We start from the raw sequence: 16,381 nt of genomic DNA on the forward strand, positions 1-16,381 counted from the left end.
ATGTGTCCCCTTGAATACTTCCTGAATTTCCTGTCTGGGTGTTACATTGTGCAGTCCGTAGCATCTCCCTGGAAACTGTTCACCTCTCTCTCGTCACAAGTGGTGCTCTGATTCACTTGCAGGCATCTCAGCAAGGTGCAGCTTCCAAGGAACTCAATGCCACTTCTACCTCTAACACTAACACCACCACCTCTGCTGCTGCTGCTGCTGCCGCGAAAAAGTCGGAGCGGCTGTCAAATCGCCCAGCCACACGGCCGCCCACTCGGATTGGACATCGACCACCTGGCCGACCGCCTGGCCGACCGCCCAAGTCTGCTAACAGGCAGTGCGTTACTTTCTCCATAACTCGTACAGTCTCTGGTATCAGTGTGAGCTGTTGTGCTTGAAAACTCAGAATGCTCGTAATTTCATCAGTGATGATTGACTGAGGGATCTCGACTAACCACTTTCCAGGGGTGCTTTTTTTTTGCATCATGTGACTCTTAAAATGGGTGGGAGACAGGGGAATGATGCACACAAAACATAAGTTTATAATTTGAGCAAAACTAATACAAAGCGACCATAGAAAACCGTCACTGCATATGTGTTGCAAGTACTCGAATAATACAAGCTGTAATATGACACATACAGTCCTGGCTATATCAGAATTCCTGACAGTTTAGGTGTCATGGTTGATGTGTTGGTTTATCAAGACAACTGCTGTGACACAGGACGAGGCTAATAGTCTGGTAGCTGCTGTAGCATATCACAGGGCCTGTCCTGGTCTTTTACTGGCTTACAAAGTTTCTTTGTAGGATAAGAGTGGCTTTTTTGGCTTTGTAAAAAGGTAATTTACTAATACAGCTCAGATTATTTTTTTTAGTGTCCCTTTAATGAATCGATGGACAGCCTGGGCATTGGCCTAGCTAATCAGCAATCACTGGAAGTGAAATTAGTCGATCCAGAATACGGCCCCAGCTTGAAAACTTAGCTTGTGAAAGGAGTAAAAAAATATTTGCTAAAATGTTAAGTGAGCTCTCTGCTTTTAGTGCGAGCTGCCCCCAAAGATTGAACTTCCTACAGCGAGCCTTGGCTGACTTTAGCACTGTAAAATTTTATTTACGGGCCACTAGCTGACCAATGAGGGCTTTTCCTGTCAAAAGCATGAAATGCCAGTTTCTGTTTTTGACATTGGTCATTTACATGAGTGAGACGAATAAACCGAGGTGCTCGATTTAAAGCTACAGGAAGGGAAGAGACAATGAAGCCAGGGAAAGCACGGGGGAAATTAGTTAATAATTTCACTTAAGTGTAGAAGTGATGTGGAAAATGGAAAAGAAAAGAGAACTTGCTGGTGGGAGCCATGTCGGTTATGTGTGACTTGCATGCTGTACACTTTCTTGGGCATTTGTGTATGTCTACTAGACCTAATCCTAGAAGTGTTAGCCAGCGCCACCTGTCATGGCTGGAGCGATGGATGTGGAACACCCTTTCAGCCTTTCAGTTGTAGGCATCAGGTAGTACCACATGAACACAAGAGCAGACAGGCTTCATGTGGTTTTAAGTAGCAAAGGGTTGTGCCCCTCAATTCCTCTTATTTTTATAGCCCATTCAATAAGGAGGGTCTCAACTTTGGCTGTCTTGATGCCATGAGATAACATATGAGGGTGTATTGGTCAAAACTTCATTGCCTTCTTCTCAGAAATCCTAAATGAAATTCAAAACAAGGAAACAGGTGTTTTAAATAAATGATTAAATAGTTAGTGATAAATAAGGTGAGGGTCACCTGCCACTGAAAAATTTGGCTTTCCCGCTCAATGTTGGCACTTTCCGCGACAGGAGGGAATTATTCATGAGCACTTAATATTCCTTGGAGGTGTCTCTTCCAAGTACTAATGATCAGGTGTAGTGTTGCTTGGCTTCTGTGATGATGAGAAAACTGGTGTGTTTAGCGTTACATGGCTGACAGTCAGATAGAAGCAATAAGTGTTTCGTGAGGGCTGGCGTTGCTGTTGTTGAGCGCTCTGTGTCCCTCTTGGAACGTCCGAACGCAGGCCTCCTCCTCCCCCTGTCAGCTCATCCTGTGGGTCATCAAATGCACCACCACCGGACGATCGGCCTGGCGTGCGCACGCGGGGTGCGCGCCTGCCCGACTTCAAGACCCTCAACTTGGACCTGCGTTGGCAGAAGCCTCTGCGGGCACGTCTGCTGTCCAACAAGAAGCAACAGCAGCAGGCATCACGCTCGGACACCCCAGACTCTCTGTCCTCTGAGGGCACCGCTGAGGCAAGTGGATGGCCGTCGGGCCGTTTTTGTGGCAGGAGCCATATACAGTATTCTCATAAGTATAATGTGAGCGTGTTTTATGTGACTACTATCCTGCTAAAGCACCTTGCCTTAGGCACCGCAGTTGTCTAAGTGGCTACAACATTCTGCTGCTGAGTATGAGGCTGCAGGTTCGATTTCCCTGACTGCATCCTCGTGGGACAGCATGTAAAAGTGTTCACATACTACTTTGATTCAGGTGCACATAAGGCAAAGTTAATCCAGGGCCCTCCACTATGCTGTCTCTCAGAGCCCCAGTGCTGTTCCAGCCATGTTTAACTTTTGTTGACATTGGTTATAAATGAGTAGTATATGCTACTGAAGCAATGCTGGCAGAGCTGCAGGTGTGGTAGTTTTCTACATTTATTACAAACTGCCTTTCAGTAGACTCTCTTTAAACGAAACCTCAAGGGACAAGGGAAATTGGTTCCATTTATCAGGAGTTCCATTTACCGAGAGACAAAGCTGAATACAATTGCATGGATACAAAACCAACCAACCACGAGGATGGTGTTCCTTTGTTTAAGCAATTTCCATTTATCGAGGTTTCGCTGTATTGTGCTTTCACAGATTACGTATGCACCTTGGATACGACACAAATCCCATATCACAGCCTCCGAGATTTTTGGCCCGCCATGGATGCCGCCTAACCTCGGAGGTTGTTTCAAGGACATGTGCTGGTTCTCAATTGTACGGTTTCTGTGTCACATCCTGCAAGTAATAATGACTGTGTATTTTTCCAGTTTCTATATCAAAACCATAAATTCTTGAGTTCCTCATGTTGCAGCCACTCATACGTCAAATGTAAAATTTTGTAGGAAGGCTGCCCTACATTTTCACTACATGAAACTGGGAACCTTGCGCTGTCCGCAGTTTCATTGCAGTTGGCTTTTAAACCTCGCAAATAAAAACATCTGTGCTTTGTTTGGAGTTACCTGGGATAGCACCTTGTGTTAAGTTCAGAAAAAAAAAAAGAAAATTAGGACAGAACTCAACTCCGATGACCATTCAGGTATGAGAACCGCCAAAATATGTCATGCATGATGTGTACAGCTTCTACGTTGCATTTTCGCAGTCCTGACCTAAATATTGTTGACTTCCATGCACTATGTTTTCCTTTGATATGTCACCATTTGGTAATGTTCCCACATCTTATATAGCATTTGAATGTGGCGTACACTTAAATTTAGAGTTGCAGCAAGCCAGTACTCTGCAACAAGCGGCCGAAGTTTTGCAATAAGCAAGTGAAGTTGCACAAGTCCAAGCACTGCTCAAGCATATCTGGAGAAAACGTGCAACGAGCATTTGGCAAAGCACCCAAAGAAGTGTGTACAAGTTAAAACCTACCAGGAACCACACACATATTGGGCCAGATCTGCCAAGTGCAGGGCTACATTTATTTTGGGGCTGACAAGGGTCTTATATACATTGCATTATCTCTGGTCCCCTTTAGTTAGCTTCGCCGCAGTTGAGCCGTGTTATGCGATGAAGCATATGCAAACTATTGTGGTGAGGCAGAGTTTAGAGGGGTCACTGTCACAGAACATTGCACGTGTCGCTTAATTATCCACATGCGTACACACCATCCTCGGTCATAGTATGAGAGCTGAGACATCTAATAACTGTGCTGTCAACCATACAGAGCAGTCTCTGACATTGCTGTGGTGATTTGCGGCCTTTCTGAGGGTTACATTTTACCTGCCGGTAAGTTTTTTTTTACGGTGATCCCTTGAAAAACATATCAACAAATTGGGCGAAGCAGTTAGTATTTATTCGCAGCATGAAAAATTGCTAATTAGAACAGCAATGCAGTTTGCAGCACATTTTGAGTATGAGTTTCTTCAATCTGGTGCTGGGCACAGGATTTCTATCAAATGGGAAAACTTACCATACCGACTGGCTTCAATGCTGCAAAACATGTTCTTTAAAGTTGTTAATTAGTGAATTTACATTACTTGTCACTCCACTGCATTTTTTGAATGAAGTGGAGTGTGAAGCAAATTAGGGCAATGAAAGTTTGCCATGCAGCATGGACATTGTTGACTTATGGCAGCTGCTCTGCGATCAGGGCGGTGCTCCCAGTGATGTGACGCTCGAGGACTTTGTCTTCAGTGATGCTTGCGCTGTGATAAATGAAGAGCTGGACGATGACGCAATAATCCAGAGCGTCGCAGACACAGGCCTGGAGGATGATGACTCGGATGAAGAACTCCAGGTTGTAGCAGCACAGCTATAATGAAACAAATCATGAATGTGCCAGATCTCCTCCGCACGCACGCAGGCTTGCACTCGCATGAGGAGGCCTTGGTAGCTCTGCCAACTTACGAGCGCCTTATAAACCTGACACTCGTGAAAAGCAAGTGGCAGGTTAGGCTGGCGGAGTTATTTGCTTCCACCCGAATCGGATGGAATTGCTCTTTAAGGTCAAATAAATATGTATTCCAGCATTCATGAATTCGTTAGCTTCCCGATTAGTATGTTTGTTGCCCACAAAGTGCCAGCTGCCAGGAGTGCTCTCATCTTTATTTGCACTGCGGAAATATATGAATCTCGATTTAACGAAACTTGTAATTTAACAAAGTTTTTTCGTGTGCAAATAGGACTTTGTTAAATTAAGGTTCGGCTGTAGTAATAAGGAAAAGGGAACAAAATGATAACTTGCTGCAGGTTTGAGCTGGACTCGCACCTGCTGCATGCTTACTGTAGAAGACCCCACTTGGAGCAAGATGTCTTATCAACTTTCATTCCCCTGTTGCTTATTATTCCTACATTTCAGTTAGAAAGAAAAGTTATTTTTCCTATGCTTTTACTGGCATCTTTGCCTGTTGGTCTCATTCATTTGGTTCCCCCTTTATTCTTCTCGTTTGCTTTAGTATGTGTGTCATATGGGCTTGTGTACCTTCACTTCATATTAATTTCGCTTCTTAGCTTTCTGTTCTCAATATTCCTTGTGGCAGATCTCTTGAGTGAAACAAGAAGAAAAAAGGAGAACTTCATTCTCCTCTTTCTTGTACAGTCGGCACAAGAGGCATCTTCGCGGTCGTTATCGTCGTTGGTGAGCACACAGCAGCAGCAGCAGCAACCAAAGCCCCACATTCCCCACCTGTGCTTGGAGTCCAATCCCATTGAGTGGACGGTCGGGGATGTGGCCCGCTTCGTCGCCGGCACCAACTGTGCGCCCCTGGTTCGTGTCCTGCAGGAACAGGTGAGCCCTCCGCATGTTCACAAACTCTCCCCCTCCTTTACAAATATGGGGACACTGAAGAGAAGCACTAAATCAGTTTAAAACTGATAAAGTATTCTTCTAAAACTATATTTTTGTCATTTGTGCGAGAAGGTTGCTTACTAGAGGAGAAAATTAAGACCAAGCTTGCTAAAGTTCGTCGTGATAAATCCCAGTGCTGGTAAGTCGGTGTAACTTCATTGACTTCGCTGTTTTCTCGCATTTGGGTTGTGGTGTAATAGAAGTTCTCGAACTGTGTCAAGCTCACTCTTTGCCTTTTTGAGAATACGATCTAGTCCCTCTTTGCTGATAAAGAATTAACTGTGCCCTAACAGATACCATTGAAATTCATGATGTCGCAACAAGTTGGTGCAGGAATTTCAAGGTGGAATTGCCACCCGTCTTCTGTTCTTGCATTTCTTCTGGTTGACCAAGCCTCCTCTGGTTTCCCTTGGTATTGTAGAAAGGCAGTGTGTACTAATACAGATCCACTTTTTTCCCTCTTTAGTGTCCCTTAAAAGTAAAGCCCCCAAACAACCTCTCAAAATTTTTTACACATTTCAAACGAACATGCTGCACATCAAGCAAAGAATGCAGTAACCATCGTCTTTGGCAGATGCGGCGGTGCTAGGTGCCGTGATAATGCCACTAGTTCAGAAAAGCAATCCTGTGTTCCTTTCCTGGCGTTTTCGGTGTCTCCTTCATGTTTCGTGACGTTAACAAGGTGCTCCAGATGACAACGCCAACATGACGAAAGCCGATTGTGTGTTCCGAGAATGGAGGGAGGCATGCCCACTACGTGTCATCAAACCTCTTATGGAGCTTCCAGACAATTAGCTTCATGCAGAGAGTGATTAGGGGCCAGCAATGGAGGCTCTATTCTTCTTGCGTGTTACCCGTAGCTTTACTGTGCTGCATAAAGTCGGTGAGCATTTGTGGCAAGCAGAAGCAAGCAGTGAGTGGAGAGGGTAGCGAAGGAGAGCAAGAAACCCTGGCAAATGCGTACTCGTTCATCAAACCCCTGTAACTTTGCTATTACTGTTCCATTTCGAAAAATTCTTGCGGCTATATGTTCATTACAGACTAGTACACATCAGCCACTGCGTAACTCATTGTCAAGCTCAGGGTGCTGTAGGGGCCCTCTAAATTTAAGCTGCATTCCTAAAGTACGCTGCTGCAATAGCAAAACGGCCATTCTTGCCATGGTGGGATGCTTGGTAAGCCAGAAGAGGTTCAACAACAAAAAGAAGACGGGTGGCAACACTGCGCTGAATTTTCTGCGCAAGTTCGATGTGATGTCATAAATTTGGACAGTGTCTGCTTGGGTCTACTTAATCGTTCATTCGTAATGAACTGAATCACGTCGTAAAGGATTAGAGAGATCGTAAAGGATTAGAGAGAGAGACTAGCAAGTTTGGAGAACTTTCCTGCTCTTAAAACGGCACAAGAAACGCTCGTATTCTTCAAAATCTGTGACGTCTCACCGACGTACCTGCGCTGGGGTTTGGGCTCGTTAGTCAGACAAAGCTAAGTTCCGCCTTCATTTCCTCCACTAGCAATTGACTCACGTCTGCGAAATGAACAGCCACTTCTGCTGCGAGGTGGGGCTTGGAAGCCCAGAAGCAAAAAAAAAAGAAAGACTGGTGACAGCTGTGCTCATTGACTTGGATGCCATTTGTAAGCTGATACAGATGCGTAACACCATTAATGCGTCATCACCCAATTGATCTTGCGCTTTCCTCTTTCTCTCGTCTGCACAGGAAATTGACGGCCAGGCTCTACTGCTGCTGACACTACCAATGGTTCAAGAGTTCCTTGAACTTCAGCCGGATCCTGCCATCCAGTTTTGCCAGCTTCTGGAACGGATAAAACTGGCCTTCTACCTCCAGTATGCCAAGTGAAGCAACATGGTTGCTATGGACATTCGTGACTAAGGAATAGTGTGATTACCGGTGGCGACATCAGCTTGGCATGTGTCTCAGTTTCCTCTGCTCCTCTGTGATGGTAGCAGATGAAAATACTTGTGGCTATTCTATGGGCACGGGTTGCTGATGTCAAATTAGGTGTGATATCAAACCCAGAGAGTATTTACTGATTAGGCATGAGTGGAGTGTTTCCTCATATGTGACCACGCTGTATTAGCTGGCTGGTGACGAGCAGGGACCTTGGTGAAGACTTGCCTGGGTGAAAAGAATCGTCCTGTGATTGTTTCTTTTGCCCACTTACAACATTTTGCTGTCACAGCAGTCCTTGGTGCCTGGAGCACTGATTTATCATGCACAGCTGGTGTGGGGATTTGCAAAACGTGGTGGTAGCGTGAGAAAAGTTCTTTGAATGAACAGAGAAGTGTGTGCTTTGGGTGGTGCCTTACTTGAGTTCCATTTTGTCAGGTTTGTTGGGCTGACAGTTTCTGAAGGTGGCAATCTGTGATGCTGAAGCGATTGAGTGACAGTGTGTGCAGACAGCCAGCAGCCCTTGTGGCATCTTCCTTAGAGAATACCATAAAATCCTGCATGTAATACTAGGCATTGTATTGGATTTTGGTACACTTCCACTTTGTTCGTGTCTGCTGTCTTCGTAAACGTTTTGCCCATGGATGTTTGATAGCAGTTACTCTTGGTGCTATCATTAGGTGAAAGTGTCTGATTGGTTGCCTATTTGACATGGCACCTGGACATTATAATGGCAGCAGAACTTTTGAAAGGCAATCCCATGCATGAAGAGCAAGCGGTAGTTCCTTATGTTACTTGTTTTATCCTTGGCAGTGGATTGCCTTGCATAGGTACATCACAACGCAAGAGCAGATGTCAAGGGAAGCAGCAGACTCACCTGTCTTGGACTTGACAGTGGCCTGTGATTGTAGAGCGAGCTGTTAGATTGCAAACAAACTTTCACTTGCTATACTGAGCTCAACATTCACTCTTGTGAGGTACGCAAGACTTGGCCTCCTCATCCTTGCTGATATGATCAAAGATGTCCTTGTGCTGTGCATTTTAAAAGTGCGAAAGCAACACTGTTTGTCTTAGCACTTGTACTTTCTTTGGGGTGTGATTTTTACTGCTCAGCGATAATCATCCATCATGTATCCATCATGTATCCATCATATTGGAAAAACAATGGGACACTTAAGCACACGGGGTGTTACTGACAGGAAACGATGTGGTACACAGTAGTAAATTGATTACATGCAAAATCGATGGTAATTATTGTCGATAGGTAAAATGACACCCTAAAGGGTATACAGTTTGTAAGAGTGTGGTTCTTTGACATCCAGTTTGCCAGCTTTTGTGACTTGCAGTGCCATTAACAGTACACTGTAAGACTATAAGGAGGTGCTCCATTTTCCGGCTCCATTCTCGAGAGTTCTCATGCTCTTGAATGAGCACTCTGATTGGGCATGCGGAATCTGCAAAATGGAGTTAACTAGGGAACGTGGCTTTACGCCTGCTTAGAGGACTGACTGGTAATTCCTCGGTCCTTTGTGTATATGTGAACGCTTTCACAAATATTGTGGGCATTTGCATTCAATCTGCTAGGTGTTCTAGCTTGTATTGCCATTAAAACTCTAAGAACAAAATGGAGTGTTCTCTTGGCAAATTCTGTTTCTGAAAGTTCTCATAATTTGCAATTAAGTATGTTCACTCTTATTTGACATGAGTACTCTGAGCAAGGGAGTTAAACATGGCACAATCAGTTACTCAGGTAAAGGAGTGATCAGTATGCCCTTTGTAGAGTGGATACACTCTTACAAAGGTTTACACCCTTTAGGGCTTATCTTGTGCCACAACAATAATCATCATCTACCTTGCTTGCGTTTCCCTTTTTGAAAACTTGGCCCTCACTGCTTTCCTGTTGAGAATGCAGGGTTACCCTGATAACATGCAAGTCGTTCGTGACTTGGAAGTACCGGGCTCGCAGCGGGCCAAGACAGATGACGATATTGTTGTGGGACAAGATACGACCCGGAAGGTGTAAACATTGTTAAGGGTGTGTGTGAATCTGTGCCCAATTACAGCTTGCTTCCTCTGAATGCTGTCGAAGCAGACCATAAATGTCACAGTAGAGTCGTTGTATTTTGTCATGTAATCTAGGCTTTTCAAAGTGGTAGTGATTGCAGTCACAGTTATAATGCGTGGGATCAGTGTAGCCATTGGGGCCAATTGTGAGAGAAAATGCATTCGCACAGAGTACATTTCAGCATAAGTTTTAATGATGTTTATATTTTTTTTACTTTTTGCCTTATTTACATCCTGTCATCCTACCTCCTTTTAAGTCTGCTTTTATTCATGGCACCTACGCAAAGTCCTAAGCCATAAATTTACATGAAAAGTGTGCTACATTAGTATTGATTCTAGTATAATGTCACTATTTCTTCTTCTCTAGTCGAAAAAAGTGTGGCTGTGATGCATTAGGCATATACGGCATTAGTGAAAACTTTATCTGCAGGCTTTTGTGTTAAAATTAGGCTGACATTAGTCATAAACTGCTCACGTTTTTCTCCTTCCTAGTGGATGACCCTGTACTCATGTTGTATAACTTTCTCTAGAATTCCTCCGATAATTTTGATTAGAAGTACTCATTTAAAAACATTAGCCAACAGGATCACCTTAAGCACGATAAAAACTGACACAACCAAACATGTAGACCTCCGTGCGACAACTGGGCTTACGCTACATGTCATACAGTTGCATCGAGGATCTGCCTAGCTCTCTTCATTCTTGGCAACTGCATCATGTCAGCCGTGGGACTGGCTGCCGTAGCTAGCCTGCTTCGAATGACTGATTGCATCATGGCATTTGTGTCGTGTCATGGGTTCCAGACCAGACACTGCCCGGTTGCACAGCTCGCCATCATACTTCACACCAAGCTGGTGCTGTTCACCTCACTGTTTGTTGTCATTCTCTCTCTCTTTTTTTTTTACTTCATGCAGGGCTTGCCCTGAAGAAGTGAGCTTATGGTTCCTTCACCTTGTGATTGGGCTTACAGTGCCTTTGACTGGTCATTTCACTGAAAAGGTTGTGTGAAGAAGAAAATACGCTTTTTTCTAAGAAAAAAAAAAATACTGCTCCAGGAGGGATGTTGAAATGTGATTATCGCTGTTAGAGGCTGTTTAGCCTTGTAGTAGGGCTTAATGTTGCATTACATGACTCCGTAAGCCCGCCAGAGTGCTCATGAACAACCAGTCAGAGATGCTGTCAGTGTACATGCCTCAACAAGACAGAAGTAAAAGTTTAAAGCATATCACACTTGCGTCTTCTGGTTCCGATTGTTGATTCTGTACCATGCCACACGGTGTGTGAGGTAATTTGCCAGGGTTAGCTGAGATGAGCAAGCTCCGTGTGTGCATGACAAACGGATGACAGACTCGACAAGCGGAACACATTATTGCAGACAAGCTGATATGGACAGTGTTGCAGCAAGCATCCGGACTAGCGCCCTAACCACTGTCGATGTATACAAACTATCAATTACCACTACACTAATCAACTGCGAGTGGCCTGGCAGGCTGTGCAACACACTCCGAAAGTGCCAAAAGAAGAGTAACTTATCCATCATGACTGCAGTGTGGGCAGCTAAACATGTGCTTGGAAATTTGACCATACGCACTTTTCCTTGCCGTCAGATATCGAGAAATAGAAAATGTAAGCGCGGTACTGCACCTACTCTTGGACACAGTGCAATTGCTGCTTTACACTTGCGTACTGTCATGTCAGCAGAAACTGTAATATTAAAGTTCACTGAGGCATGCTCAGGCTTCTACACACAAACATATAGGTAACTATAGACGCAGGTGGCAATAAATTTTGCACAGTAAATGATGCAAGATTTGCTGACTACCATAAGGCACCAAAGGAACACTTTTGTAGAGCCAGGTTTTAGCACGTGAGAGTTTCCGTCATAATAGCAGCCTGTGCTTTGAGACAGCCAAGTTACTATTGGAAACTAAAAAAAATGATGTCATTTCTGTAACACTGTTGGCATTTGCTGCTATTGGAAATGTATGTGAGACACATAAGTGTTAGCAGTGGCGTTAATATAAATTGGTGATCCTATGGTGCAAGTGTGAGATGATTCCACTAACTTATGAATGAGTTGGACCACTGTTTTTCTTGCAGTCAATGTGTTCATTATGTGTTTGGCAGATTTTATGCTTGTCATCGTTTGTGTGACTGAAAGCAAATCAGTGGACACTTTTCGCAGGTGTGCAGTTTGCATGTGTGTGTGTTGGCCAGTTGAGAGTGAGGACATCAAACGTTATACCAAAGTGCAAGAATGTTGTTACCTATGATCAAAAGTTTAATGCATATGTTATTTTTCTCTGTGAATAAAGTGCACCGTCCGAAGAATGTGTGTTTTCTTTGCTTTGTTTTCTTTTATGTAATGCACTGTAAACTTCAGTGCAACCCCAGATTCTGCAAAGATCTAGTCAGCTACACTTGCTACACTTAGGGAAAGCGTGCTGGCTATTGTCGCTGGTGGCTGTAGGTGCATGGTAGACTCTATATAAGATGAATGTGACAGGAACTTGCAAATTTGTCTGTCTTATCGAAGCTTAAATTAAAGGTCCCCTCGCTAGGCCCTGTGGGAAGTGTAGTTCTTTTGCTAAAGTTGAGGGGTACTGACATACTCGTTTTGACTCCTAATCTTTTGCATTAAATGAAGGTCCTAGATCTCTAAACCCTAAAAAAAATACTGGCAAGCCTCAGAACACCCTAAATAACGTAATATAATAGCTTTTCTACAGACTGTTCAGTTTCGTTTCCCAGGAAGTTACAGTGTCGTGTTGTCATGACGCAGAAGGTGGTCACATGTGAACAGGACATGCAACGTTTTGGCACTTGCTCAGACTCATTCGTTTGCCTCCTATGCTTCTAGCCGCTGTTAGGTTTGACGTAGCAGCACAGCAGACGACCAAGTGAGTGTCAAACATCTCAATGTCCTGGCTCCCACATGGTGACCTTCTGCCTCATGATGTCACGATGCAGTAGCCTCCTGGGAAATGAAGTTGGCTGTAAAAAAGCTACTACATTGAATTATTTAGGGCGCTCTCAGGCTAGCCAGTACTTTCCTGGGGTTTCAAGGTTTCAAACCTTTATGAACGCGAGAGCGTTAAGGGCTCCATGTCACAGAAAATCCAGCGGCGGCTTCTTGCATCCAGCGTCGACCGTTGTTTTGGCAAAAATCATTCCAAACCACGCATACCCGACCATGCAGGCCGTCTGTGTAGTGCAAAGTTAATGAACTCATTTAATTTCTCAAAGCAAAATGCGTCGGAAAAATTGTAAAGTGCTACTTACGCACAAGCTACAGACATGATGACATCAGATTGTAATTTGAATATACAAGAACACATAATTCTGCTATGCAGAAACTCAAACACAAATCCCTTTTCCAGCGTTTCTAGCATTCATAGAGTGGTGCACCCGGTTCCTTGCAGCACCTCCAGATGGTGCTCACCTCAGCCCCATCGCGCCCCACACAAGAGGCCGCATTTCTATCAGAAAGCTTGCCTTCTTGCATAGCATTCGCCGCCAGCGTTTCCCCGTAAACATTACAGTTGCAAAAGCTGCAGTTGCCGGGAAGTGTGAGAAGCAGTTGGAGACCTTTGAATACTATTGCGTTCCACTCTTAAAGACGAAGCTTAAGCGTCCTCCAAATTTTTTAAAGAAAAAAAAAAAATTGGCGGCGCATTTGTTCTCCCTTGAGATGATTGGCGACATCAATGTGATTAGCAATCTGTCTTATGATGGGTGTGTAATTAGTGACGTCTTATATGCTAGGATGGTTATTATCAAGAACAGCGCATACCCAGTGGGACACACCCAGCGATTCAAGCTGGCATTGAAGAGGTTGATTGAAGAGGGGTGCATAATCAGGGACACGTGCCCAGTGACCCCAAGTTGGCATGGAAGGAAAACGGTTAGATCCGGGCATAGATACCGGAAAGTGAAGTGTTATAAGAATGTGGTAATGGGCATTGAAAATGAAGAGAAGAAACTATTATATAAATGCTGCTTTTATGTGCCACACACGGAGCGTTCTGCTAGAATTTTCGCAGCGAAGCTGTCTATGGCTACCCTCCAGAAAAATTGTGGCGGTGAACAGGAAACGCCTTGCGACAAAGCCTCGCGAATGCTTTGTAGCTTTCAATTTATTGTAGGCATCTTGGAAGAAATACTGAAATTGGTTGCTAAGACGACTCTATCATTATGCCGAGTATCATTTACTTGTCATAATTAGTTCACAGTGAAGCTGTAAACGTTACAGAATTCCCATCTGCTGTCAATGCATGGGCACCTAGGGGAGGGACTGTAGAAAATGGCTGCAACTCTTGTTTTATCAGAACTATACTGAAACATATTATATGACAATTAGCCGCTAAGATGACTCTTAACATTACACCGAGACTAACTTACTTTTCGCAATTACATAGTTCACAGTGAAGTTGTAAATAGTGTGAAATTACTGTTTGCTGTCAATACATGGGCTTCTATGGGAAGAAAACAGACAGCCCCATGTTTGTCCGCTAGAATAAAATTCTAGTCCAAGTTTCATTCAGCTAATTAACTAGGAAGTATGCTCAATCACAAATGACAAGTGGGACAAAAACGTGAAAACGTACCGATACGCGAGCGACACTGAAAATGTTAAAGGGACATTAAAGGGAAACCTTAATTCAGTTTAGACTGATGAAGTAGTATACTTAAAAAATCTATTTCTTTAATTTTGGGGTAAGAGGTTGACCACTAGATGATAAAACGAAAGCCAAACAACTTTAAAGTTTTGTGCCGGAGCACCAGCACCAGTATGCCAGCGAAATGTAATGAACCTCAATATATTTCAGGTATTTTGGCTGCTGTGGCACTGCAAAAGTTTTTAAAACTTGCAAAGTTCAAGATATGGCTCTCTTAGAACACAGTGCAGTCCATCTTCACGAACACTGTATTAGCAGAGCATACCAATAAGTAATCATACGCTTGTTTAGGTTGATATTGTTAAAAATTAAACATTTAATTGTGGGGTTTTACGTGCCAAAACCACTTTCTGATTATGAGGCACGCCGTAGTGGAGGATTCCGGAAATTTCGACCACCTGGGGTTCTTTAACGTGCACCTAAATCTAAGTACACGGGTGTTTTCGCATTTCGCCCCCCTTGAAATGTGGCCGCTGTGGCCGGGATTCGATCCCGCGACCTCGTGAGGTTGATAGGTTGATATTGTTAAAAATTAAAAATTTAATTGTGGGGTTTTACGTGCCAAAATCACTTTCTGATTATGAGGCACGCCGTAGTGGAGGACTCCGGAAATTTCGACCACCTGGGGTTCTTTAACGTGCACCTAAATCTAAGTACACGGGTGTTTTCGCATTTCGCCCCCCTTGAAATGTGGCCGCCGTGGCCGGGATTCGATCCCGCGACCTCGTGAGGTTGATATTGTTATACCCACCCTGTTACAGGCGAAGAAGCCCGAGAACAGTATTGCAAATAAAAAGTAGGGCAGAGCAGATGCAGTCAAAACCCACGATGCCACAAGTCTAGCTGTTCAGGCAAGGCAATAGCTGTACCATTCAAGCAGCATACTCATCGTGGAAAGTTCCGAGGAGTTCCGAGCCATGGACAGAAAAAGTATTTGTCTCCGCAAAGTGAAGAGCCAGCGCTGTCCCTAACTCTCAGTGTGCTCAAATAGCTGCTCAACATTTTCTGGACTGCAATTTTAAAATCTAGCACTCTCAGTGTTGCCCAAGCGCATTAAAGTGGAGGTGTGTCTCCGAACAACTCCTCATCACACAAGTTACTGAAGAGCGTAATCAAAACCTGGTGACTACTCAAGTCCTGTGGTGCTGCCCTCTGGCTGAGTTGAAGGAAGTTAGTGAACATTGAATATATAGCATGACCAAAAGCTTTCTCACACACCATGCACAATAAGCATGATAAGAGCAGCCATGGGAAAAAGGATCAAGTTGAGAGGGATAAATCTGTGCTCCCAGGGCAGACAAATAAAAAATAGCATCAATGATGCTAAAGCTCTTGCATTCCGAGGTCGTCATTAGCACTGCAGTACATGATAAGGTTCCATGTTGGACAAGTGATCAATGCCAGCAGGCATAATGTAAAAAGTTTACCTTACTGGTCAAGCATGGGATGTACCAACCAATGAGTGACATGGAGAGAGAGAGAACTTTACTGGTCCATTATGAAATGGAATGCGTTAAGCGTCTGATGGGGTGGCTCCCTCTTCGCGGGCTCCATATGCTTCCAGGGCCGCCTGGCCCCTGTGGATCAGTCGCAGTTGGTCTTCCAGGGCGGGGCTGGACAGCATGATCTCCCACCGCTCGTAAAGGGTGGGGATAGCAGGGGGGTTAGTTATGGGTATAGGTGGGGGGTGGTCTATGGAAAAATTGCGCTCTCCTATGACGTGCTGAAGGGTGCCTAATGCATTGCAGTGAGGACATGTGTTCTTGTATCTCTCTGGGTATATTTTGTTCTGGAGGCAGGGGTGGGGAAAGGATCCTGCCTGGATTTGCCTGTATATTGTTCGTTCGGCTCTGGTCAAGGAGTGGTGGGGATGTGGGAATGTCTTCCTGCCGTCCCTATAATATTTCACTATATCTACGTAATTTGTGATGGGTTGCCATCCCCCTTGCCCCCTCCTTGTTGGCCTGGGAGTTTAGCGCTTGGACCTGTTGATGAGCATATTCATTGCCCTCAAATGAGGAGTGAGCCAGGACCCAAACTAATTCGATTGCTTGTTTAGGAGGTGTAGCTAGCGACACGGAATCTTGCCTACCTCGCCCTGCCCACTGCAGAGTGGTGCACAGAAGCCTTCATTGCAGGTGTTGCCATGGATGCCTGTC

At 44.4% G+C, this 16,381-nt stretch overlaps 1 protein-coding gene across 4 annotated transcripts in view; it reads left to right on the top strand.

The window, feature by feature from the left end:
- The window catches only part of LOC135911192 (scm-like with four MBT domains protein 2), a 54,967-nt gene extending 43,091 nt beyond the window's left edge, over positions 1–11,876 (top strand). For all 4 annotated transcript variants that reach the window (XM_065443380.2, XM_065443381.2, XM_065443382.2 and 1 more), the window contains exons 18-21: positions 123–325; positions 2,034–2,265; positions 5,321–5,509; positions 7,288–11,876. In XM_065443380.2, coding sequence (XP_065299452.2) covers positions 123–325; positions 2,034–2,265; positions 5,321–5,509; positions 7,288–7,428 — 765 coding nt within the window. In that variant the 3' untranslated portion in view covers positions 7,429–11,876. The remainder of the gene's footprint in view (positions 1–122; positions 326–2,033; positions 2,266–5,320; positions 5,510–7,287) is intronic.
- Positions 11,877–16,381: the final 4,505 nt, after the last annotated feature.

The sequence above is a fragment of the Dermacentor albipictus genome, chromosome 5, assembly GCF_038994185.2.
Source record: "Dermacentor albipictus isolate Rhodes 1998 colony chromosome 5, USDA_Dalb.pri_finalv2, whole genome shotgun sequence".
In the NCBI taxonomy this organism is placed as follows: Eukaryota; Metazoa; Arthropoda; class Arachnida; order Ixodida; family Ixodidae; genus Dermacentor; species Dermacentor albipictus.